Source organism: Physeter macrocephalus, chromosome 11 (assembly GCF_002837175.3).
Source record: "Physeter macrocephalus isolate SW-GA chromosome 11, ASM283717v5, whole genome shotgun sequence".
Taxonomy (NCBI): Eukaryota; Metazoa; Chordata; class Mammalia; order Artiodactyla; family Physeteridae; genus Physeter; species Physeter macrocephalus.
The window spans coordinates 24,910,101-24,936,111 of NC_041224.1; the positions used below are offsets into that span (position 1 = coordinate 24,910,101).

Consider the following 26,011-nt stretch of genomic DNA (forward strand, 5'->3'; position numbering starts at 1 on the left):
CGGCTGGGCCCGTGAGCCGTGGCCGCTGAGCCTGCGCGTCCGGAGCCCGTGCTCCGCAACGGGAGAGGCCACAGCAGTGAGAGGCCTGCATACCGCAAAATAAATAAATAAATAAATAAAATATATTAAAAAAATACAAAAAAATGAAAACAAAAAACCCCTCACTCCCCCCGGAGGTGGGCTTCCCCAACACCTTCCCTGTGTCCTTCAGAGCCACCCTCCGCTCTGCTCTGTCCCTGGGAGGCTGACCTGTACGGAGGGTTGACTGAACTCTCTGGCATCTGGTAGGGGGTTGGCCAGTGGGGGCCCCAGGGGAGATGAGGAAGTCAGGGCAGGGTGAGTGTTACCCTGAGCCTTCCCATCCAGAGCTCAGGCTGGTTACACCCCTGGGCTGAGGGCCAGTGCTGCTCTCAAGGGAGGGGACTCTACCAGACTCCCTTGGGTGTGGTAACTGCTTTCTCCCTCCCCCAATCACCGAGGGTCTAAGGGTGCTTATGGCTCAGCTGCTATAAATCTCAAGGTCCCGGTGCTATTATTCCTTGTGGCCCCCTCACACCAGATCCGTGTATACAGTCCTCAAACAATTCTCATTTTAAAGGTAGAGAAACGGGGCTTCCCTGGAGGCGCAGTGGTTAAGAATCCGCCTGCCAAGGCAGGGGACACGGGTTCGAGCCCTGGTCCGGGAGGACCCCACATGCCGCGGAGCAACTAAGCCCGTGCGCTACAACTACTGAGCCTGCGCTCTAGAGCCCGCAAGCCACAACTACTGAGCCTGAGTGCCACAACTACTGAAGCCCACACACCTAGAGCCCATGCTCCACAAGAGAAGCCACCACAATGAGAAGCCCGCGCACCACAACTAAGAGCAGCCCAAGCCCGTCACAACTAGAGAAAGCCTCGCGCAGCAACGAAGACCCAACGCAGCCAAAATTAAATAAATAAAATAAATAAATTGATATTAAAAAAATAAAGGCAGAGAAACTAACTTGCAGCAAAGTCAGGACGCCAGCCCTACCTGTCTGATTCCAGGTCTGTGTTCTTAACTGTTTTGCCTATTCACTAAAGGGAAGGAGGCTTGAGAACTGAACCTTATGTTTCAGTCTTGACTTTGAATTCTCTCTGCAGGCCATTTCATTTGCCCACCGGTCCCTTCATCTGCAAACAGAACCTGGCAACTGGACGCTACTTCCCCAACCTCATTTCCCACACTCTGGGTCTAGTAGCTAAGATGCTTGGGGTTGGTTCGCTGCCCACTGGGAACTTTTTGTTTCTGGACCAAGGTAAAGGTATGCACTCTACCTGGGCTGCCCTCCCCTGGCCCCTTCCATCGACTCTGGCACACCCTTGGAGACCAGCTGCCGTGTTACTAGGAAGACCCAGTCCCCTGCTGCTAGGTGGGGTCGGTGCCCTGCTCTGTGTCCCCACGGCAGCAGACAGAGCTCCGTGGTGACACTTCCTACACTGCATGCTGCCCTGACCTGTCCACAAGCTCCTTAAGGCAGGACCATGTCTTATGTCTTACTTTTGTCTTTGGATTTTCAGTGTCCAGCCCAGGGTCTACCCATGGCAGATCCTGGGTAAATGTTTGGATGAACAAAGATGCTCTTGAAAAATAGGCTTCATCGTTGGCTGTTGAGCCCCCTGGGTGGGCTCTGAAACAAGAGACAAGGATGACGGATGAAGGATAGCCCACCACTGCCCAGCCCAGGTAGCTGTCAAAGTTCCCACCTACCCCGACTCCTCCCTCCTGTATCTCACCCCTCTCAGGAGGTGGTAAAAAAGCAATGCTCTGTGTCACTGACAGATGTTCCAGAAGAACCCAGTGTGCAGGGCCAGGTGCTGCGGGCAACCTGGCCTGTGTTTGTAGAGAGAATGCAATGGGTTATCTAAAATGCCACTTTTGTCTTGTGGACAAGGTTCATAAAGGAGGTTTTCCATGAAGAGCACTTTTAACATAAATGAATGTGAAAATTGGCCACGGCCAACCATGGCTGATTCACCAGGGCACAGTTATTCTTGGAAAATGAAATGCTGTGATAGCATAAGAGCTCCTGCTGAGAGGTCCTGAGACTTGACTGTGGTAATTATGCTACGTTAAGGGACGTTCTTCCCCCTCGCTTGCCCTCGGCCATGTATACGCGTCCCTATAAAAATGGACGCCTGCTGAAAAGATTTGCAAATAATGATCAGTTGTTACCTCTTTTCCCCTTTTATGTAACTTTATTGTCATAATTCACCTCACCCTTCTATGTTCTTGCATATTTCTTGGACCTTTGAATTACAGATTTAAGGTTCTGCCTTTCCTTATGGCTTCTGGTACCAGAGACAGACACAGAGAAGACGGGAAGGAGCTGGTATCAGAAGTGCTGGTAGGCAATGAGATGTCACCTGTTAGCATGGCTACTATCAGAAAAACAGAAGTTAACAAGTGTTGGGATGTGGAGAAAATGGAACTCTTGTGCACCGTTGGTGGGAATGCAAAATGGTGCAGCCAGTATGGAAAATGTTACGGAGGTTTCTCAAAAAATTAAAAATGGAGCTACCATGTGATCCAGGAATCCCTCTTCTGGATAATATTCCCAAAGGAAATGAAATCAGTGCCTTGAAGAGATACGCATGCTCCCATGTTCACTGCAGTGTTATTCACTATGGCCAAGACATGAAAACAATCTGTGTGTCCACTGATGGATAAATGGATAAAGGTGTAGACAGGGAAGCCATACAGGCAGGCGACTGGCTTTGCAGCTGTGAGGAAGGTGGCTTTGAGGCAGAAGGACAAGTTAGCAGCTGTGCTCCGGCAAAGGAAGGACAGGACGGCGCAGGTGGTGGTAGTTGGATCGGGGGAACAGATTCCAAAAGAGTTCAGAGGAAACCCAGGAAGATGAGGTGATCGGCGATGTGGAGAGGGAAGGCCAGGATGCCTCCCAGGTCCCCAGCACGGACGCGGGGGCTGCCATCAACCGTGGGAGAACACAGGGGTAAGGGTGGGTCTGAGGGTGGCCCCGACACGTCACCGTGCCACCTGGCAGTTAAAACTTCTCTTTTCAGTGGACATGGTTCCCCCCTTGGGGAAGCAGCTCCGGGCAGTTGTGTCCTTACAGTTAGAAAATCAACACCTAATGTTCCACCCCAGCCTGCCTTCTGGAAAGACGGATGGCAGGAGCATGCTTGGGACCATTGTGGCCTGTCGGTGGGAGAGAAGGATGGAGAAAAGTGAACCTGGGTCTCTACTCAACCAAGTCCCACTACGGTCACGTCCAGCAGCCTTTGTTCGGCCCTTTGCTCCACCACAGAGCTGCAAGGGGATGCGGAGGATAGAAAATCTGCTGTCCAGACCCTGTGGAACTCAGCAGGGCTGGGCAGAAGTTCAGGCCTGCCTCACTGACCCAGAGTAACTGCAAAATCAAGTAACACGTATAAGCAAGTTTTCTGACCACCTGAAAGATGCTTCCTAAGTGCCCAAACATATTGCGAATATTTTACATAAAAAGCATCTGAGCACAACAGCCCGCACTGACGACTGAATCATCATTAGGAAACAGCAACCCAGATCTTGCCCTTCAGTCTAATTGGAAGAAGGGCTCTGAAGGTGAAGAGAGAAGTGATTTTTCAAGGGAAGGTGTGTTGCTGTTCTCTGAGGACTGACTTTGCTTTCGGAGGAGTTTCATGATGTGGTTTCCTCAGCCTGGGATTTAGAGAAATAAAGACACAGATTCAAATCCTGGCTCCAGCAAGCCCTGGTGGAGTGCCTTTGGGGAAATTATATATTGTCTCCCGGTCTCAGGTTCCTCTGTGAAAGGAGGCTAATAAGGCCCACCTTATAGAGAGATATTATAACATATATAACATACACTATAGACTAATCTATACTACATATAACACACACACATGGATTGATGGATGGATACAGAGAAAAGATATAACATTTGTAAGCGCCTGTCACACAACAATCACTAAATGCCAGCCGTCCACCCTTATCACTACTTCTTCTCTTTTCCATCCCACCAACTCCATCTCACTTTTCAGGTTCCTTCAGCTGAAATACTGTGAACTGGGGCCCTGCTCACCATCAGAAAGACCAACAGACGAGTCCTGAGGGACTCAGTTTACATTCTAAACGTGAAAACAAAGCAACATATTTTAAAATTTTGTAACTAGTCTCAGAATCACCCGCAAATGACCACACATCCTGACCTAAACTTCTAAACTGCTCTAGAAGGGAAGGAGAGAGATGCTTCCTCTGGTCGTGATTCTGTACCCTGTGTGATGGATACGAGGACAGGATGTCCTGGAGACCTGCTTTTCAACCTTAATCTTTGTGGGCCGGTATTTCCAAGCATTTTGCCAAGGAGCCCTCAATTCTAGGAATAGCTCAAGCTTCCCTGAGAACACTTACTCAAAGGTATATTTGTGAAGAGAGAATATTTTTATGCAATTGAGCAAAACAACAAAACTGCCCGTATATTGCAAACCAGAGGAGCCACACAGGGCCCACCCAGGCCCAACGGGTCTCTGAAAAACACTCACAAAATCAATCGAATCTGGGCGTCCCTCCTCTGGATGCTAGAGTCTGTTGGATATGTAACAACCACTGGACAGCCACCAGTTCACCCTTTGTCTTGGCTGTCAGTAGTTATTCAACAAGTGTTTATTGGATGAATGTCTGGGACCCCATACTAAGGAATCTGGGTTGTATTTGTCTTACTCCGGTTAATAGGACAGACTTTTAAAAATAATACAATAAAGCAAAGCATTTTAAGCTGACAAATCTCTGGCAATTAGTTGCAAGGCTCAAGCGGCAACATAGATTTCAGCATATTATTCGGATTTATAGACCAGAATGACCAAGGAGACCCAAATGTTTACAAAACTGTAATGCAACTACTTCAGCAACTAGAGATTTGATTATGTGCATGCCAGAGCTTTCTCCTTGCCAACTTGGAAGAGACAAGGGAAGGTTCACATATTAGAACCACATGCAGGCTGACATCAGCAAGGCATCGTTGGTGAAATGCAATGGATAAATGTCCCACGTCACCCCTGAGATTTGGTTAATACGTTGAAAGCTGAGAAGGAGGAAGCAGATCAGGGAAACACCTAGAGGAGGAAGGAAAGGGACACTGGAAGGTAGATGGGAAACACATCCCTTAGAAAGTTTATACACACCGGAGCTGAAGACCGGGAGCCAGGCAGGAGGCGAAGAAGAAAAAACACTTCCCCAAGCGTGAGAAGTTAGCAGCATACTCCACTTGGAGTAACAGTTTAAAAAAATTCTGTACACAGTAAAGGGTTAGGCTGGACAAGACATCATCCTAAGCTGCTGTGTTGTGATCCAGGGTTCTACCTCCAAGTGTATCACTCTTTGATTCTTGCATCAGCCAAACGGACAGCACCTCCAGGAAGTCTCGGGGATGAGCACAGAGGCCCCACGCCTCCTCCGGCAGGTGACGTACAAGTGAAGGAGGTTCGGACAAACCCACTTCCAACTCAGCTTCCGCTGACGGTGGATCGGAGGGCTTGGTGGGGAGGAGAGGGTGAGTGAGGGGAGCATCCAACAGCCGGGATGTTGCGTTAGGAGAAACACAGCGAAACTTTCAGCAGCTAAAATTCGTTCTCAAGAGTGATGGATCTGCACCAAGGGGTGCAGACATCCAGCCCGGAGGTGATTAACATGCGCACTAACTGATGGTTCTGAACCCCAGCGGATTTCCAGCTCGACTTTTGCACCTAGATTTTGCTTTTTTAGCTGTGGGGCCCTTGCTCCCTCCCTCCCTCCTCCATCCCCCCAGCTTCCTTCTCTCTCACGTTCTGCTTGGTAAGCAGTTACGAATCTGTGCAGACTAACAGCCGCACTTGGGAGATGCCTTGGTACCTCCATCCTGTTGGCCTTGGCTTTATTTTATTTTATTTTTATTTTTTGGTTATTTACCTGATTTATTAGCACTAGTTTGACGAAATCAATGGGAAAGTTAATATGCCTAAGGAAAGTAGACTCAACCCACTTATATAGCTCCGCGGCATGTGGGATCCTCCCGGACCGGGGCACGAACCCACGTCCCCTGCCTCGGCAGGCGGACTCCCAACCACTGCGCCACCAGGGAAGCCCTCATTATTACATTTTTTACAGCGGCACAAATCCCTCCAAAACTCCTCCCCCGCCCCAGACCTTCCCTCATAAAAAAGTCATAAAAATACATAAAGCCATAAAGTATTAGGGGAAAATTTTTTTAATAAATCCTCCTAGGGTGGGAAAAGCTCTTAAAAATATGAACTAAATTAAAAATTGATACATTAACTATATAAATATTTTAAACACCATAAACAAAGTAAAAAAAATGACATCTGGAAAAAAACCCACTTGTAAGACATATACAGCCAATTTCCCTAATCCACTCCCCTTAAATTTTTAAAATCACTAATAAAATTAAACATTTAGAAGAAAAACAATTTACAATAAAATGTGTCAAAATCTACTAAAATGGTCTTAGGGATTAAAAATGGAAGGAACCCATAAACACAAAGAGAACAAGAGAAGAGACAAAGCAGGCAAGAAGTATTAAATAAATTTTAGAAGCTGGAAAGTGCCTACATGAAGGAAAGTAAAGAAGCAAAACTATTTGCCCTGTGCAAACTTAGAGAGGCTAGGGTGCATGGCAAGACCAAAAAAAAAAAAAAGTTTTGCTGTCAGCCTACATAAGAACTCAAACCCTGAGATCTCCCCCCAACTCTACATAGCCGGAGTCATGCATAACTTAAAAATTTTTGCTAGTGTGCGCATACACATTCCCAACAATGAGTTTTCAATTTGGAGAGTTAATTCTAAATAATATATTTTCAAGTCTTTATAATCAATAGCGTTAGGTAACAAGGAAACACCATTGTGTGGCTTCACATGGTCATCAAAGATTCTGTGACAAATCTACTTTCATCCTTTCCACACTATCCAGTAGTCCAGGGGAAACATGTGAGCTGGACAAAAAGCATTTTTGTTACACCTACAACTGTCACTTTCTGGATCAATCACATCACATGATCCTTTGTTCTTAGAAAATAAGAGAACTGGATTAGAAAATCTTCTCCTGGACTAATATTTTACCCTAAAAGGATATTTCAAAGCTAAAGCTAAATTTATGAAAATTTTAAATTTGTCTTCAAAGATCAGTCACAGCATTATTGCCATGTACATATGCTGAGTCCTCCTTGGGGAGAAAAAACAAAAACCTCCCAAATTATGAACTCCACCTTCAAACATTCCAACAAATATTAAAAAAAAAATAAGTCAGATACAGAATTCAGACCATGCAACAACGTCTTTTATTATGTATGGGTTTTTAAAATTATTTCTGCAATCTCTCCATACACAGGCAAAACAAGTATTGTCTTGCGTATTGGAACTTGCAGACCTGATCACTGCATAGAGAAGGGAAAATTATCCCTACAACACGCTTACCCAGGAGGCCAATTCATCTGCCGACCTCCAAGAACACGGAGATGAACATGACAGACAGACTGTCCCCCATCTGAACCTTCATTCACCACCATTCGATAACGCTTCTTCAGGCCCAGATCAGCAGCACATTTCCTGCCAAAAATCATTAAATGTCCAAGAAGACTTTCATCGTCATCTTCTGCCGAAGAAATCTGGGATATATGTTTCTTGGGTATCAGCAGAAAATGTGTTGGTGCTTGAGGGGAAATGTCATGGAAAGCAAGACACTGGGCATCCTCATAAATGATTTTGGCTGGGATTTCCTTGCGAATGATCTTCCTGAAGATCGTGCTGCCACCAGGCCGGGCGGCCTGAGCCTTAGCGATCTCATCTGTCATCTCGGCCTCCCTCCCGTGCGGCCGGCGGGGGAGAAGCTGGCCTTGGCTTTTGATTGAACTGTTCACTTGTCCCCTGGCCTCCGATGGCTCCGTCCCAAGGCACTTCTGAGGATGATTAGAAACTGTTTTCATTCTCAGAGGTGCATCCCTGGAAGTGCATTGTGAGAGCACAGCAAGGTGATCGGAAGCCGGAAAGCGGTCTTGTGTGTTGCCCGACTCCGGTGCACCTGTACTTGGCACTGAATCATGGGCTCCCGGTCCCTCCATCTGAACCACCTCCACGAGTGTTTCCAGACTTGCTGGTGTGAACTGGTACCTCTCCCCTTCCCACCTCCATTTCTTCTCCTACTGGGCACGAACCCCGCTCAGACTAAGTGGTCTGAATTCATGATTCTTGTTACTACAGCTCCTGGCAAGCTGGCCATTTCACTCTCTGTGCCCCTTTTGGTTTTTTAACTATCTCTGTACTGCCTCCCTTCTGTCTCTGTGCTGCGGTGCTACATTCCAGACGGTAAATCTTTTAAAACATAATAAAAGCCTCTTTTGATTCTTTCATTTGCTCGGTGTGGTGCTAGACAAATTCAACATCCTGATATTCAGAGATTATATTTTTCCCATTACTAAGTGTTGGTGATATATATTTATTTATTTATTTTTGGCTGCATTGGGTCTTCGTTGCTGCGCGTGGGCTTTCTCTAGTTGCGGTGAGCGGGGGCTACTCTTTGTTGCGGTGCGGTGGCTTCTCTTGTCGCGGAGCACGGGCTCTAGGCGCACGGGCTTCAGTAGTTGTGGCACACGGGCTCTAGAGCGCAGACTCAGTAGTTGTGGCACACGGGCTCAGTAGTTGTGGCTCGCGGGCTCTAGAGCACAGGCACAGTAGTTGTGGCGCAGGGGCTTAGTTGCTCCGCGGCATGTGGGATCTTCCCGGACAAGGGCTTGAACCCATGTCCCCTGCACTGGCAGGCAGATTCCTAACCACTGCGCCACCAGGGAAGTCCCAAGTGTTGGTAATATATAAGTTCAAAGCCGGATCAAACCTTCCAAGTTATATTTTAAAAATTATGTCTCAAATTGAACGGGACATCTTTTATCAAACACAGTAAGCACATCATCTCCTTAGATAATTGAGTCTTTTTTTTTTTTTAACATCTTTACTGGAGTATAACTGTTTTACAATAGTGTGTTAGTTTCTCCTTTACAACAAAGTGAATCAGTTATACATATACATATGTTCCCATATCTCTTCCGTCTTGCGTAATTGAGTCTTGGAGGATAAACCATCGACCTCCCCTGCCTGACGGCCTTGCCGATATTTGAAGACAGTCCTTCCAAGCCCAGATCACCGTACACCGCTCTTACGGAGCCTTCCTCAAGGCCCGGGCAGGGTTCACGTCTCTCCCCTGGGAACTCTCCCTGATCTTGCCTCCCATCTCCGTGACAGCCAGCAAGACTGGATTGTAAGTTATCTGTTCACTGTCTGTCGCCACAGTAGCGACTCCGCGGCCCGGCAGCGAGACTGGATTGTAAGTTATCTGTTCACTGTCTGTCGCCACAGTAGCGACTCCGCGGCCAGGCAGCGAGCCTGGTTTATTTATTTATTTTTGGCTGCATTGGGTCTTCGTTGCTGCGCGTGGGCTTTCTCTAGTTGCGGTGAGCGGGGGCTACTCTTTGTTGCGGTGCGGTGGCTTCTCTTGTCGCGGAGCACGGGCTCTAGGCGCACGGGCTTCAGTAGTTGTGGCACACGGGCTCTAGAGCGCAGACTCAGTAGTTGTGGCACACGGGCTCAGTAGTTGTGGCTCGCGGGCTCTAGAGCACAGGCTCAGTAGTTGTGGCGCAGGGGCTTAGTTGCTCCGCGGCATGTGGGATCTTCCCGGACAAGGGCTTGAACCCATGTCCCCTGCACTGGCAGGCAGATTCCTAACCACTGCGCCACCAGGGAAGTCCCAAGTGTTGGTAATATATAAGTTCAAAGCCGGATCAAACCTTCCAAGTTATATTTTAAAAATTATGTCTCAAATTGAACGGGACATCTTTTATCAAACACAGTAAGCACATCATCTCCTTAGATAATTGAGTCTTTTTTTTTTTTTAACATCTTTACTGGAGTATAACTGTTTTACAATAGTGTGTTAGTTTCTCCTTTACAACAAAGTGAATCAGTTATACATATACATATGTTCCCATATCTCTTCCGTCTTGCGTAATTGAGTCTTGGAGGATAAACCATCGACCTCCCCTGCCTGACGGCCTTGCCGATATTTGAAGACAGTCCTTCCAAGCCCAGATCACCGTACACCGCTCTTACGGAGCCTTCCTCAAGGCCCGGGCAGGGTTCACGTCTCTCCCCTGGGAACTCTCCCTGATCTTGCCTCCCATCTCCGTGACAGGCAGCGAGACTGGATTGTAAGTTATCTGTTCACTGTCTGTCGCCACAGTAGCGACTCCGCGGCCCGGCAGCGAGACTGGATTGTAAGTTATCTGTTCACTGTCTGTCGCCACAGTAGCGACTCCGCGGCCCGGCAGCGATGAATCCAGCTCAGCAGCCCCATGAGATTGCCGGACACATACTAGGATCAATAAGTGTTAGTTAAGTGAGTGAATGTCAATCCCCTGCCTTCCATTCTCCAGGCTAAATATCCCGATGCATTTAGATACTACTTAAATGACAGTTTCCAGATGATGCTTTACCTGAAATGTTTTTCCATTTGGCCTGAGGCGGCACCATTCAGTGTGTAAAAGGAGCCGTTCCCTTCCTGCTTCTCCCGCTGGGTGCCCTCTCTACCGGGGGCTTTGCAAAGACAAAGGCACAGATACGGGTGGATTCCACCCTCCCTGAGGTCACCGGCAGGAAGCTGCTCCGACCACCATGGAAGACGCAGAACTTCTTCACCTCAGTGACACTGCTTGTAAAATTTCCTCCATCACCCTGAGCCTATCCCTGCACTCACTCTTTGAAACCAGGGAGTATTTTACGTTTGGCTCTCCTAAGGGTTAGAGGTGAGCCAACTGTCAACAGACAAGCAACAGTCTTTCTTCCAAAGCAGCGAAGAGAGGGTCACAGGCCCACCAACAAAGCTGAAATGTGGTCAAGCAGGACTTGTAAACAAAAGGCATTTAGGCAGCCACAGGGTCCACTCAGTAGAGACTCTGGCGGGGGGCGGGGGGGAGAACTGGGTATCTTTCGGAAAACCCTCAGAAAGCAGCCACACTGAAATGCAGTAGGCGAAGTAAAACCCGTGAACCTGTGAATTATAACCAACCATCAACGCCTGCTGAAACAAAAACGGTGAGGCTGGAATGACAAAGGAAGGGCGCAGGGTAGTGGCTGGTCTTCAAGGCAGGAGGAAGGGGCAGCGGGTGTACGAACTGTCTGCGCGCACCACCCCGACCGGCCGACGCGCACCCCTGTGCGCCTTGTCAGACAATCACCTTTGGGAGAGAAAGGTGACCTGGAGCCCGTGACAGGCTCTATGAAAACACCCAAGGCCACCCAACTCCACCCCACTCCAACTCCACTGCTCTGACCCCTCATTCACTAAAGAAATTCCCCGTTTGAATTTGCTTTCTCCTGGAGCTTTTCTCCTGGAACTTGCTAGTTTTATGACGTGCATATCCTATTAACCCACAGGGCATGCATCTCATTATGATTTAATAAATGGACACTCTAATTGTGTCTTTTTTTTTTTTTTTTTTTTTTAAATCTCTTTGGAGTCTGGCTAGTGTGAATCAGGTCGCTGGGATCGTCTGAGCAAAAGATGAAGCAACAGATCTGATGTCGTTTCCAAACGTCTAAAGCCAAAGTTCAGACCGTGAACCCATGCGACCTGAATGTGGCTACGTGTCCCACTTTGCGTAGCGTATGAATATAAGATGATTGCTGCGTGCTGACAATGCCAGTCCGTTATTCCTATTAGTGTTAACCATCCTCATACTGAGAGTACTGGTAACAACCATCACAATACCCCAGGCTTGGATGTTCACCGGGGTTCAGTAATTACACCGCATTCTCTCCTACTGAAGCTTGGGTTCTTGCTGCCTCCCTGGGACGTATGCATCCGTCAAGAGGCAGCTGTCAGTGGTTGAAAGAATGGTGGCTACCTTGGTGAGGAGCTACCATTGTCTCAGAAAGTGGATGTAGCACGCGGGTTAAGCATTCTTAGTTCCATTCTTACAAAGCTAATTATGCTCTGTACATTGGCCAGTTTATTTCTGTGACCTAGTTTAAAAAACTGAACCATGTAGGAGGCCAGTCAAAAAGTAAGGGTGTGACCAAAAGTATTTGCCTGGGATTTTCTCTAGGCAGAGAGGTCACAGGTCACAGCATGGGTAAGTACCCTCACCACCCACGGAACAGTCCACCCTAACCATCCAGCCTGCCCTAATGCCCTGCTCTCCTTAAGATCTCAGTTTTTATACCAGCAAACATTCGCCGTGTTTCTCCACAACATGTTGCATCCATAAGCAGAATATGTAGGCAGGTGATCATTCAACAATCTCCTCGAAGTTGTCAGCAGAAAGGCAGCCTACATGGAATCACAAGATCGAGTTTGGACAATGAGATGCTGATTCTCATCTTGAGTGGCAAACTTTATTTCCTTGGAACTTGGGCTACCTTGGCTGAGCCAACCTCATCAGCCTGGACACCAGCAGATTCATCACGGTGTCCAGCCCACTCCAGCCTCAATCCTTCCCAGCAGCTTAGGCTACTCAGGCAAAGATGTGTTTTGCAGGTCCTGATCCCCAAAGGAAGATTCCTGGGCAGGGTAAGGACCTATCAAAAGGGTTTTAAAAACATGAGTCTCCTTGTTAGGAAAAAATATCTCTCCTGCCAAATGATGGATAACAGAAATGAGTGTGGAGATCCAAAGAGAAGCAATTCATCAAGGACCTGCACTGACAAAATGAAGAATGTTTGCATGGCACATGGAGAGGAGAAAATGCGGTGTCTGTCACAGCCACCGTTGCTGCAATCTGGTATCTCAGTGTGACAGGTTTATCAAAGGAAAATAATACCGCTGCACCCCCCAAATGGCAGAGACTAATCTCTTTCCCATTACAGGTGATGTGAAGAATGAGGGGCTCTGCACGGATCCCCAGGGGATAGCCGGCTTCCCCGTGTGTTTCCTATTGGTCACGACCCACTCAGCGGCCTTCCTCACCAGTCTTCAGAGCAAGGATGGGATGGGAAGACCAGGCACAGTGAATCCGTGGGAAGTAGCCAGAGTCTGAGGCTGAGGTCCACGAGTTCTAGCTTCTGACACTAGTTCAACTTGGAGCCAGCCTTGTGCTGGGAACACCAACCCGGCCAGAGCCTTTCACAGAATATTTTCGTCAGTCCTCAAACATGTCTCAGGCACCCCTGTTCCTGTGCCTGCACCCCTCCCCTGGTTGGGATGCTATCCTCTAGCTTCTCTGCTTACGTTAGACTTTTCCAACCTTCTAGACATCATTGGAATAGTGGTGCCCCCTTCCTGAATACTCCCATCCTCCTCAATGGTGGCTTCATCCTAGAAACTCCTAGAGCTGTACACAAGCCTTGCTGTCACTCAGTCTACTTAGGAAACTACTTGTCCCGCCATATACACTGTTAGTACTCTGATGAGAGGCATCGTGTCTTTGTCATCTTGATTATCTTTAGCACCTACTGCAGTGCCTGGAATAGAGAATGTACTCAAGAAAAGCCAGTTGTTGACACTGATAGTGGATGATTTTTTTCTTTCCTTTTGGTTGCACCGTGCAGCATGTGGAACTTCCCCAACCAGGGATCGAACCTGTGCCCCCTGCAGTGGAAGCGTGGGGTCTTAACCACTGGACCACCAAGGAAGTCCAATGATAATGATGAATTTGAGACCAGTGGTTCTGCAGGCATAGACCTATTATGTAGCAATTTATATCTAGGATTTGGCCTTTCACTCATAAGGATCTGAACATCTTGGAAGGTACAAATGAGATGTCCAAAGTCCATTCATTCTCTGCTTAAGACTCTCAGAGCTCTGGAAGGCACCAGGGAAGACAAAAACCCAGGCTGCCATTTTGTAGTCTGACAAAATCATGAAATCAACCCGAGACTAATCCCTGGGGTAAAGCTACTGGTGACCAGGTAACCATCAAGTTTATGCTTACCAAGTTTGTACTTAAAATAGAAACAAAGAAATACAGTATTTCTTTGCTTGATGCTCTACATGACCCCAACCAAATATTGTATTGTGTACTGCAGTGATAAGGATCTGGATGTCCTACTGCTCAGATCATACCCAGATTTATATGCCAGACTCTCTACCCCAGATTTCTGAACTCACACATGCTTACACTAGTCAGTGGGTATCCCAAAGGCATCTCAAGTTCAACATGCCCAAAACGAAATTCTTGATCTCACCTACCCCCTAAACTTGTTCCTACACCACTCTCCTAGCCATCTGCCCCAAACTTGGGTTTATCCTTGAAACATCCCTCTCCTTCATTCTTCACATCCGAAGTATATCTACCACTCCTCCTCCATCCCTGCCCCCCTGGTAGAAGCAACCATTACCACTCATCTGACCTAAGCCTCTGAACCAGTCTCCACACTCCACTTCTGCTCTGTCCAATCCCTTGTTCACAGAGCAGCCAGAATAACACTCAAGTGAAAATCAGATCATGTCACACCTCTGGTCAACCCTTCTTTGGCTTCCCACTACACTTGGGTTAAAACGTAAGCTTTCTTCCAGGTCTCTCCTTCCTCTGGCTCTTGCTGATATCCTCCTGTCTTGATACTCTAACCATGTTGGCCTTCTGATATTTTCCTACCTATGGGCCATGGCGGACATGGTTCGTTACCTACTGCAAATCCATTTCCTGCCTTCTTCCTCACTAGCAGAACTGTGATTTCACTCAAGGGTGCACTGCACTGTCATATAAATGTTTGATATCATTGTTATTATAAAGTGGGTGCCATGACCAACCTGAAGCATCCATGTTTTAAGGGGAATTTGCTGTAATACTTTCACTAAGCTTCGGTCAACCAAACCATTTACTATGGATTGACTTCTGTAATCCAAATTCATATGCTGAAACCCTACCCCCCAACATGATGGCGTTTGGAGATGCTCCTTTGAGAGGTAATTAGGTTTATATGAGGTCATGGGGGTGGGGCCCTCATGATGGAATTAGTGCCATCTGACCGATTGAAGGTTCTTAATAAAGTTTTGTTTACAAAAGGATTCTCTGCAGCTACTTGGATAGAGATACTGGATATTTTCAAGAGACTGAAAGTTTAATATAAAGGTTACTAATATTGGCATAGATATAGGGGGTCTCTATTCACAGTAAAAACTGGTTTTGAGGAAGAGTAAGAAAAGATATCAGAAATGGAAAACAGAAAAGTTCTCTACAACTCAAAATCAACCCTTCTGCATCATCAGTTCTCAAACTCATGTCAGGTCACTGCAACTACTACAGGAATTCCAGGATGCCCAGGCCTCCATGAAAGAAAAAGCAACTGTGTGAAACCTTTGCTTCATTTCACTTGTTTTAATAATTTGTTTCTCATATGAGTTTTGACCTATGCAGGATAGGAGACAGACAGAGGGAGAACTGAATACTGAGGTTCTAGGGACAAAAAACCTTAAACATATATGCTATGAATTGAATGTTTGTATCCCCAAACCCAGAATTCACATGTTGAAACCCGAATGCCCAATTTGATGGTATTTGGAGATGGGACTTTTGAGAGGTGATCAGGTCATGAGGGTAGATCTCTCATGATAGATCAGTGCCCTTATAAGGAGAGACACCAAAGAGCTTGCATTCTCTCTCTCTCTCTCTCTACCATGTGAGGACACAGCAAGAAGGTGGCCGTCTGCAAGCCAGGAAGAGGGCTCTCACGAAGAACCAAACCAGCTGGCACCCTGACCTTGGACTTCCAGCCTCCAGAACTGTGAGAAATAAATGTCAGTTCGTTAAGCCACCCAGTCTGTGGTATTTTGTTAGAGCAGCAGGAGCTGACTAAGGCACCACTGCTTGGTTTTAAACTGCTTATCCCAATAATGCAGAACACACCTCCTCATAGGTGTACTGATATATCATACCCTGATGCCAAGACTTCAGGGAGATAATTATATACACAATTATAGAATACAAAGGGAATCTATAAACATTAGTGCAGATCAGAGCAGTGGTTCAAGATTCAGGACAGACGTAATGGAACAAATAAGCAGAAGGCCAGATGAGGGCTATTTTGTTTTGCTTAGCCCCATGGAAGATTTCTCTAGATAACACCCGCTTTGGTGCTTTGCTAGAAGAGGACTGGCTTATGATTCATTTCTCTAAGTCTTTCACAGTCAAGTTGGGTAAGGATAAGAATTTTAGTCGAGGTAAATTAGGGAGCCAGGTAAATAGCACAGGGCCCACGGCCAGTATCTGCTCACCCAGGACCCTCCAATATGGTATGCAAAATTGTGTGAGTGTGAATTAGGGAAGAGGGTCCACAGCTTTCATTAGATTCTCAAAAGGGTCTGTAACCCACGTCCCCCCACAAAAAGGATGAAACTACTGCAGAAGATGGCCAACGTGACTTGGAACTGAAAGCATTCTCTAGGTGCAGTGTGTTAGTTCTGCAGCTCAGATGAACCTGGCTTTTACCTAATTCCATAAGTGGGAGCCCTACAGGCCAAATATATTATAATGGATAAATTCTCCCGTGATAATGATAAGAATCTACAGGAGCTGTCAGCTAAATCCTCACTCAACTGTAAATGCTGCCCAGTTCAATGTATGCTGTAGAAAGACCATTTGCCTCCCAAATAATGAGACAAAGCCAATACAGGGGGGACGTTTCCAGCATTCCCTGAGGATGCCACTGTCAGACCTTTCTCCCATCACAATCCCTCACAGCCTTTCATTGTGTGCAGTGGGCTCTGTCTGCGAGAAAACATTCCCCTCCTTAGGGATGCTAAGGGGGAGAAATTCATTTCCTCTCAATTTCAGAAACTCATTGGCCTAAACCTATCCTGAAAGTATGTTCCATAGTAAGTGTTTGAAAATATCACTACAAAAAGAAATTGTAGCTTAAAAAGTAATTTTACAGTGGACTTAAGCAAATCAAAACATAAAAACCAAAACTGATCATCCTAAAATAACTGCAACAAGCCTATGACCATGGCATTTCCTGGGTCATGGAGATAAGGCACCTGAGAAGAAATGAGGAATTCAAAGGCTAAATTTTGGTTTTTTATCACATTTTTCTTATTGTGATTTCTGTTGGACCTGCTCTAATATTTTCATAGTGGTTTGTATCCCCAGCAAAGCCAAGGGTGGTGCACGAAAAGATGCTCAACACATCACCAGCCGTAAGAGAAATGCAAATCAAACCCACAACAAGTTACCACTTCATACCTCTTAGGAGGGCTATTACGAAAAAATGGAAAATAAGTGTTCGCAAGTATGTAGAGAAACTAGACCCTTGTGCATCACTGTTGGGAATGTAAAATGGTGGTGTTGCTTTGGAAAACATTATGGCAGCTCCTCAAGTAGTTAAACATAGAATTACCATATGATCCAGCAATTCCACTTCTGAGTATACACCCCAAAGCATTGAAAGCAGGACTCGAACAGATATTTGCACACCTGTGTTCATAACAGCCTTATTCACAATAGCCAAAAGGTGGAAACAACCCAAGTGTCCATTGATGGATGAATGGATAAACAAAATGTAGTATATACACACACAATGGAATATAATTCAGCCTCAAGAAAGAATGAAATTCTGACACATACTAACTACAACATAGATGAACCCTGAGGACATTATGCTAAGTGCAAAAAAAAAAAAAAAAACAGACAAAAAAGGACAAATATCTTATGATTCCACTTCCATGAGATACCTAGAGAAGGCAAATTCATAGAGACAGAAAGCAGAATGGTGGTTGCCAGGGGCTGGGGGGAAATGAATGGGAGTTAGTATTTAGTGGGTTTCAGTTTGGGAAGATGAAAAAGTTCTGGAGATGGATGGTGGTGATGGTTGTGCCATACCATGAATGTGCTTGATGCCATTGAATTGTACTCTTAAAAATGGTTAAGGAACTTCCCTGGTGGTGCAGTGGTTAAGAATCCGCCTGCCAATGCAGGGGACACGGGTTCGATCCCTGGTCCAGGAAGATCCCACATGCTGCGGAGCAACTAAGCCCGTGCGCCACAACTACCGGGCCTGCGCTCTAGAGCCCGTGCTCTGTAACAAGAGAAGCCACCGCAACGAGAAGCCCGTGCACCGCAACGAAGAGTAGCCCCTGCTTGCTGCAACTAGAGAAAGCCTGCACGCAGCAATGAAGACCCAACGCGGCCAAAAAAAAAAAAAAAAGGTTAAAATGGTGTACAAAATTAAATGTATATTTTGTCACAGTTTCTTTTAAAAAAAAGGAAAAAAGAAGCCGAGGTGGCAAGCCATACTTACAAGATATAGGCAATCACCCCAATGGACCAGCAGTCGACAGCTTTGCTGTAGGGTTTCTGTGCGAGGACCTCGGGAGCTGTGAAACAACAAAGGAGAGACACAAGCCTGACAATTTAAATGACTAAGACATAAGGTGGGTTTTAGGTGTTTTTTGCTTTTTGCTCTTTTTGTCTGCTACTTGGGCTGAACTTTCCGTGAGTCTAGAAACTGAGTGGGCAGAAACAATCTGATATATTTGTTGGCTTTTGTAACTAGACAAAAGGGGAGCATTTGTGTGTGTGTACAACTGGAGGTTATCAATCAATACATACATACTTGATAGGAGGTATTTTATGTCAGTGCTGGGCTAAGCACTATAGCTCAGACCAGACTGACAGAGAGGACAGAATACTCAGTCTGGGGTCTGGGGTGTGAGTCACCTCAAATCACTTCAAGGAAGCATTTCTGGCCCCTGTGTAGGGCCCTTCTAGGTGCTGTGGGGACAGGCAGGCGAAGCCCCTCCCCCTGCCTTCATGTGGGGCTTACAGTCAAGATCAGACCTAAAACCTTCTCTCCATGTCCTGCCTCAGTTCCTGCTCCAAGGTTTTGGGCAGGGTTATCTGTCACTATACTGCCATTTTGTTTTCTCATCTGTGAAACAGGAAAAATGCTATTGAATCTCACTTCCTTGGTTCTAACCCACTCTTCATCAAGCATCACCAGTCCAGGGCCTTGGCTTATTCTGTACTATTCCCACACTTCCTGTTCGTGGCTGTGGCTACTGCCTAGTGTTGGATACCCACCCAGTGTCCGGCACTCAGCAGGGTCTGCCATACGTATTTGTGCAAAGAGTAAATAAACACAGGAAAGGAAGTAAACCTTCTTCACAAGTAAAACCTCCTTTTTATGCAAATACATCTGATTGAAGTGTCTGGGATAAACTTTGCAGAAAGTTTAAGAAGGTAGAGAAAGGAAAAAATAGCTCTAGTTTACAAGGCACTTGTCAGGCTAAACTGTGTGTTCTATGCGTTGGGGCGCATGAACTCACCGCAACCTTTCTTGGTGGGGAAGAGCTTAGTTATTATTATCCTTCTTTCCAAGTTACAGGTGAGGGTGCACGAGGACTCAGAGATCAAGCCACTTATCCCCAGGATCCAGCTGCCAAGAGGCCTCTACGCCCACTTAGTCTAACCCGAATTAATTGCCTGTGTGATCTGGGTCTCGTCCTCGTCATTCATAAACATTCTCTACTGTAATCCTTTCAACAACTCTGACAATTAACCATTATCTGCACCTGATCCATAAAGAAAATGAGCCTCAGAGATGTCCCTTTTCTGACGCCACCTAGGAGATATAGACCAGTTGGGATCTGAACACAATTCAATCTCACCCTTGTCCCAGCTCTTTCCACTGGAATCTACTGACTGTTAAGGTGAGTCTTTCTTCAGTCTCTAAGCAAAGTCCTTTTGCAGAAAAATGAACAGGGAAACCCTCTCATCCTGTTGCAGATAAGCACCTTCCTGAGCAAGAAGAGGGAAGGATACAAACTCTTGCTGGATGTTTCTGGTTATGATGGTAAGAAATACAATCCACAGATAATCCCCAAATCTAATTTTAGGTTTCAGCCTCAATTCCTCCAAACTTCTGATCAGACTTTTTTTTTAATTTAATAAGAGCTAAATAAATACGTTTGTACAGCTTTGCTGTGTTTACCCTCAATGCAGTAGTGGAAGCAGAGAGCGCTACAAAGCTGCGGACTCACAGACTGGAGAAGTGGCCCTTAGATAATCGGGAGCTGGCTGAATCCATCCTTCCCCTTCCCCAGAACTGCGAAGAGCCTCTTTCGCAGATGCTTCTATTACGGCAACTGACAACAGGGAGCCATTTCCCACAGCCCAAGTCTTGCTGATTTAGGAGGTAGGCGCTCTCAGAGCAGCCACACAGAGCACAGGTGGTGGGAGCGGACTTGTTCTGCAAGGAGCATATTTCTGAGCCTCCAGGGCCATCCTCGTAGCCTGATGGAAAGTTCAAGAGAGGCAGAAAAGGCTCACAGAGCTACATCTGACCCAGCCCCTCCTCCCGGCACAGCTCACAGCAGGTATCAGGAGCACCGCATCAAGCAGGTGGGCAGAGGCCCTGGCTTCCATGTCACGGCGTCTGCAGGGCTCTTTAGGGAGCTGGCGAGACAGCCTGGCCCAAACGCTCCACGAAACCAGATGTCAACTGACGAGGGGATAAGACCCAGCCCCTAGAAAGCAGGCTTGACTCCTAGGAAGAGCTAACCCTCCGTGTTCTCCTGACCACCACTGTGGATGGGGCAGGAAGGATTCTTAAAAAAACAAATGCTCCTCCTCGTCATCATCTGTTAGAAAACAGCAAGTACTGGCCATCATCCATTGTTCAGCAAACACAGGAATAAAGAACACGGTTCCCCTCCTGAAATCCACACACCTGGCGGTACCTGCACATCAGGCCCTTTGCCTGCAGTCTGGCAAATGCTCCAGTGTTCTGGAGAATCGGGCAGTGCGCTGCAGAGACTTGAAAAGCAAGTGGCTGGTTTTTATGCAAGTCGGAGCTTGGATGTTACTTGGGATGTTTAGATTCTTGAAACCACAGATGACACAAATTTTTTAAAATATGAGATTTTTGTTCAACTAGTAAACTTTATAACATCAAGTAAATGCTTTCGTATAAAAAGACTTCTGATTTAGATCAACAGTATGGATATTAGGGAAAAGTTCTAAATGATGAACAAATACCAGGGTATCTACATTGGTGGTGGAACTCTATGTACTTGGGCCAAACATGTCTTGTTCTCTTTGGTGTGGTGTCTTATCTGGGTCACAGCAACTGCAATGAAATATAAACATGTTTTAACCAATTGGTGGCAGGTGAACCATTTGCCCTCTGGTGAGGTCCTTAATTGCACTTGAACCCAATCCAGAGAGCGAAGCCAGAAGTGTAACGTCATGATACAAAAGACAAAGCAAACTGATTCGGAAATAAAATTCTCACCAACTTAAAATATTTTTAAAATTGTATGATGGCACACATGTGAACGGCTTAAATTCTATTTTCCTTTGTGATATGATTCCTGGAAACAAATGTTCTTTGGGACATTGTTTGAACAAGCCCACCTAGCTTTAAATAGCTAACTGGTCATCTCATAGTAATTCTTGACAAAAATAAATTCTCAGACAATATTCAAAACCCTCCTGACAATTTGATATGGTGAACAAATCATGAACCCCCGAGGTCAGGTGGGATATTTTCTCTCCCACTGTCCGTCTGCGTCCTGCAGTTGGCGCTATTGTTTTGCCAACCCGTTGTACTTATCTGGTTTTTGGTTCTCCTTCCATTCCCTTGATCCCTTTCAGCTGGAGTGCTGGGAGAATCCCCTTCTCTCTGACCCGTTTTCACTTTGAGAACCAGCCAGACTCCCTCGTGTTATCAATCTTATACCATTGGCAAGAATTCAGCTGTAATTCTAAAAAGTCACAGCATCCAACTTACAAACTTTGGGACAACAAATGAGCTCCCAGGCTGAGGAAGCCCAGAGCACGGCCCATCCAGAGCCTTGGAAAGTGATGAGGGTTCTCTGTGCCACCACCATCCCATTTCTCCCCCAGCACCGGCAGGAGATGCCGATTAAGAACTTCTTCACCACGGAGAAACGATTTTCTCTCCTAATTGTACCCAGCATAATTCATGTGTCGTGGGAGGTTGGCAGTGACTCTGGCCAACCCCACACCTTCTAACAGAGGGAGGCTTTGAATCGAAATAACTTAATTGGAGCTATTGACAGAGAAAGCAGTCATTAAGAGGCACCGTGGCCTGTCGGTGATGCCATCAACCCCCAGGCAGAGGAGGAAAGGGCTCAGTTTCCTGGCACAGCCATAGCAGAAGGGAAAGACTCCAGTGCGGTGGGCATACACGTTCCTCCAGTGCATTTCAAGGTCTGGGCCCTGGGGACTGTCAGTGGCTATCAGTGGCAGTAGAGAGACCCACCCACCCGGAAGTGCTGAAGGGACAGATCCAAGATAGGTGGCTGGTCCAACCTCCCGACTGCCTCTTAGGCTTGGCTAAAGTCAGCCTTTCAGGCCAGAAGGGAGTGGCCTGATATATTTAAAGTGATGAAAGGGAAAAACCTACAACCAAGAATAGTCTCCCCAGCAAGGCTCTCATTCAGTTTCGACAGAGAAATCAAAAGCTTTACAGACAAGCAAAGGCTAAGAGAATTCAGCACCACCAAACCAGCTTTACATCAAATGCTAAAGGAATTTCTCTAGGCGGGAAACACAAGAGAAGAAAAAGACCTACAAAAACAAACCAGAAACAATTAAGAAAATGGCAGTAGAAACATACATATCGACAATTACATTAAATATAAGTGGATTAAATGCTCCAACTAAAAGACACAGATTGGCTGAATGGATACAAAAACAAGACCCATATATATACTGTCTACAAGAGCCCCACTTCAAACCTAGGGACACATACAGATTGAAAGTGAGGGATGGAAAAAGATACTCCATGCAAATGGAGATCAAAAGAAAGCTGGGGTAGCAATACTCATATCAAACAAAATAGACTTTAAAATAAACACTGTTACAAGAGACAAGGAAGGACACTATATAATGATCAAAGGATCAATCCAAGAAGACATAACAACTGTAAATATGTATGCATTCAACATAGGAGCAGCTCAAGGCACATGCTAAGAGCCATAATAGAGGGGGAGAGAACAGGGGTGGGGTGGAGGCAGCTCCACCTGGGTGACATGTGTTGGGCCATGACAGTTGGGTTCCCAGGTCCATTCATCAAAGACCTGTAACACACTAGCTTCTGGTAGGCTCCTACCGTACCTTAGCCATCCCTTTACTGCTGTGTGAATCACACTGTCAAGGTCCAGACTTCATGCTGCCGGAGAACATCTCTAGACTGTATTTTCAGGGCTTAGTACCTTCTGGTTGTTCACCAAATGGTGATGCAACTGAACCCAACCTACTCAACACGCATGCCATTATTTCTACAAGGAAATGTTTTCCAAACGCCAGACAACTGATTTACAAATAAACTTAGCTGCCTCAAATATTTTTGGTGAGTACCTACAGGAACAAAAAAATGAGAGGGTCACAAATAAATTTTGGATTGCAAGCAACTGTCATTTGGGAAGTCCATCTATTAGGTACAAGTAAGATAAATTGCTGAGTACATGCCCCATTTCTGACATGAATTTGGGAGATAAAAGAACCAGAATTAGCCCTAATTCTCTGTGGGTGTCTGTCATTCATGTTGCTCTCCTTTTACAAGCTTTTCTCAAAGGGATTTCAGAATTATTAGTTCTAGGGCTAAATGGCAGAAAAGATAGTCTGTTAAATGATCTCTCAGAACCTCCTTCCTGGTCAGATCTTGGGGACTATCAATTCAGGTTTTTTGAGGCTACTGCCGATAGAAACAGTATCCCATCAGCTTAATTTACACCAGTCAATAGAAGTGATCTCCATATAAACCACACAGCCTCAGCAGAGCATCCCACGAGCTACTGGAGAGATCTGTGGACAGATGTTCCCTCCTCTGAGCCCCAGGCTTAACCCACGCTCTTTAGGGAAACAGTAGGTTCAAAATTTAAAATAATTGAATTTACTGCCGTGAGACTCACTACCAACCCACTGTGGAAAATTCCACTTGGTGGGAAACGTCTTCTATAAACCGAGCTGTTTTATATTGATTCAGAGCAAGGTTTCCTGGTAAAGGGAAGGACTCCAGAGATTTCAGAAAGAAAAAAAACAGTAAGAATTTCAGAAACTTTTCATGTTGTTTTTAAAACAACTAAGTTGCCCATTTTCCTTACTGAAAGAGAGAGAGGAAAAAAAAGGCTTAACCAAGTGGAATTGGAAACGAGGACAGTGGCTTGTGGAGGTGGGGGCCACAGTCACCAGTCCTCAGGCGCTCATAAAACAGAAAAGGAATTTTCCCATTTCCTGTGTCCAAGGATGTGCTGAGAACCGTCTCTGCAGAGAGCGGGGAGAATGAGATCTCATGGTGTTACCACGTTCATGTTCAAGGTGATCTGTTCCCCGCCACGGATGTTTGAGGACCACTCCTCTTCGTTACTTCAAATATGACCCCTTCCGCTGGGAGAAGGGTGGGGACACAAGAAGGAGGGACAGCCCAGGGTGGCAGGAGCAGCCCTCGATGCTGCAAAAGGAGAGCTTGTGGTCCAGAACCATGGTGGTGGTGTTCCTCCTTATTCAATCATTTAATGGGCTGCATCCCACTTCAGGCACTGGCTTTATGGGTGACGAAAGCACACCTGGCCCCTGCCCTCATGGCACACCTGTTCTCCGGGGCATCGAGGGTAGACACAGACGTTGTGCCAGCCTTGGCCGCCTTCCTAAGGACGATGATCAGAGTCAGACAAGATCACGGCAAGATGGGAGAGGTGGTGTTGATTTTTAAGTTTAACTCAGTCGAAATCCAACCCTGAAAATACTGAACTTACTCTAAATAGAACTCAAAAATATCCAGGGAAAGAAAATATTGCCTCCAATAGTCAAATGATGGGGAAGGTGCAAACAGAATGAGAAAGATACAGCCAGGGAAAGAAATCGCTGTGGCTAGTGGTGCTGTTAATAAGTATATGCATGTTGTTCATGTTGTTTTCCAAGAATAAAGTAATAGGCGTAAAGATGAAAGAGTAGGAGAGGTCTGAAGGATGTGAAATGGTTGCCGGGATTTAGGTTCTTGTTACTTAAAATGACTTCAGTTGTCTGGATTTAAGAAGTTTTAAATAGTCGGGCACATTGGCTTTTCAGTGAAAGAAACCTAGGCTCCACCACTTACTACATGTGTGGACTTGGGTAAGTCCCTTAATCTTTCTCGGCCTCCATCTTGTTCATCTGTAAGATGGGAACATTAATAGAGCCCAACTCTGAGGACTGTTAAGAGGCTTAAAGGAAATAAGCAGCACATATGTATGGGTATAATTAGTAGTTGTTATGTAAGGAGGAAAAGTTGGAAAGATCATAGGAGCAAAAAGAATGTAGGTTTTATTACTCTCTAGAATTAAGGCTGAACGGATTCTTGATATCATTTGGTACTTTCCTTCGATTCTGGCGTAACATAAAATGATTCATAAATGAAGATTTCCACCCTTTTGATGAAAACCCTCAGAAGTCAGGACAGAGCTGGGCCCACACACGATGGAAGGGCAGCTCAGGAGAACTTGAATCTTGGAGTTGGAAGGAGCCAGTTGGTCCCTTGGTTCACCTAGTTCTTGATCCTTGTGGTCACTTCATCACCAACACATTTACATCATCATCCCCCCTTGGTCCAGGCACCAGCCTAGACACGGCAACAGGAGCAGGTTGTTCATCGTGGTTGACAGACAGCGCTGTGGGCATCAGGACCATGTGTCCCGATATCAGAGATCCATGTGATGGCCGAGGACCTCTGGCTGTGCGTGGCCCCCTCGTGGCTCTGCATTTATTGAGGGGGGAGGCTGTGCTCCTTCCACGTTTCCTCTCTCTGCCCTGCCCCCCTCCCTCCCCCAGCCCCACCCTCTCCTACCTCCAGGCCAGGTGTCATCAAGATTCCCATCCCCACTGTCCTGAGTTCTCCGCATCCTTTAAGTAGCTACAAGGGTGCAATGCCCAGTTCTAACCAGTTCTTGTTTTCACTGGCGCCAATTATAATTCTTTTTTTTTTTTTTTTTTTTTTTCGGTACCCGGGCCCCTCACTGTTGTGGCCTCTCCCGTTGCGGGGCACAGGCTCCGG

At 46.2% G+C, this 26,011-nt stretch overlaps 2 protein-coding genes across 8 annotated transcripts in view; both read right to left on the reverse strand.

Annotated features, from left to right (window-relative positions):
* Positions 1–26,011, reverse strand: part of CAMK1D (calcium/calmodulin dependent protein kinase ID) — a 449,867-nt gene that overhangs the window by 18,360 nt on the left and 405,496 nt on the right. For all 7 annotated transcript variants that reach the window (XM_055087827.1, XM_024129560.2, XM_024129561.3 and 4 more), the window contains one exon: positions 18,254–18,329. In XM_055087827.1, the coding sequence (XP_054943802.1) occupies positions 18,254–18,329 (76 nt within the window). The remainder of the gene's footprint in view (positions 1–18,253; positions 18,330–26,011) is intronic.
* On the reverse strand, positions 7,158–8,211 carry LOC102985566 (adenosine 5'-monophosphoramidase HINT1-like). Its single transcript, XM_055087829.1, has one exon. It carries the CDS (start codon positions 8,092–8,094, stop codon positions 7,447–7,449), a length of 648 nt encoding a protein of 215 aa, XP_054943804.1. The 5' UTR covers positions 8,095–8,211; the 3' UTR covers positions 7,158–7,446.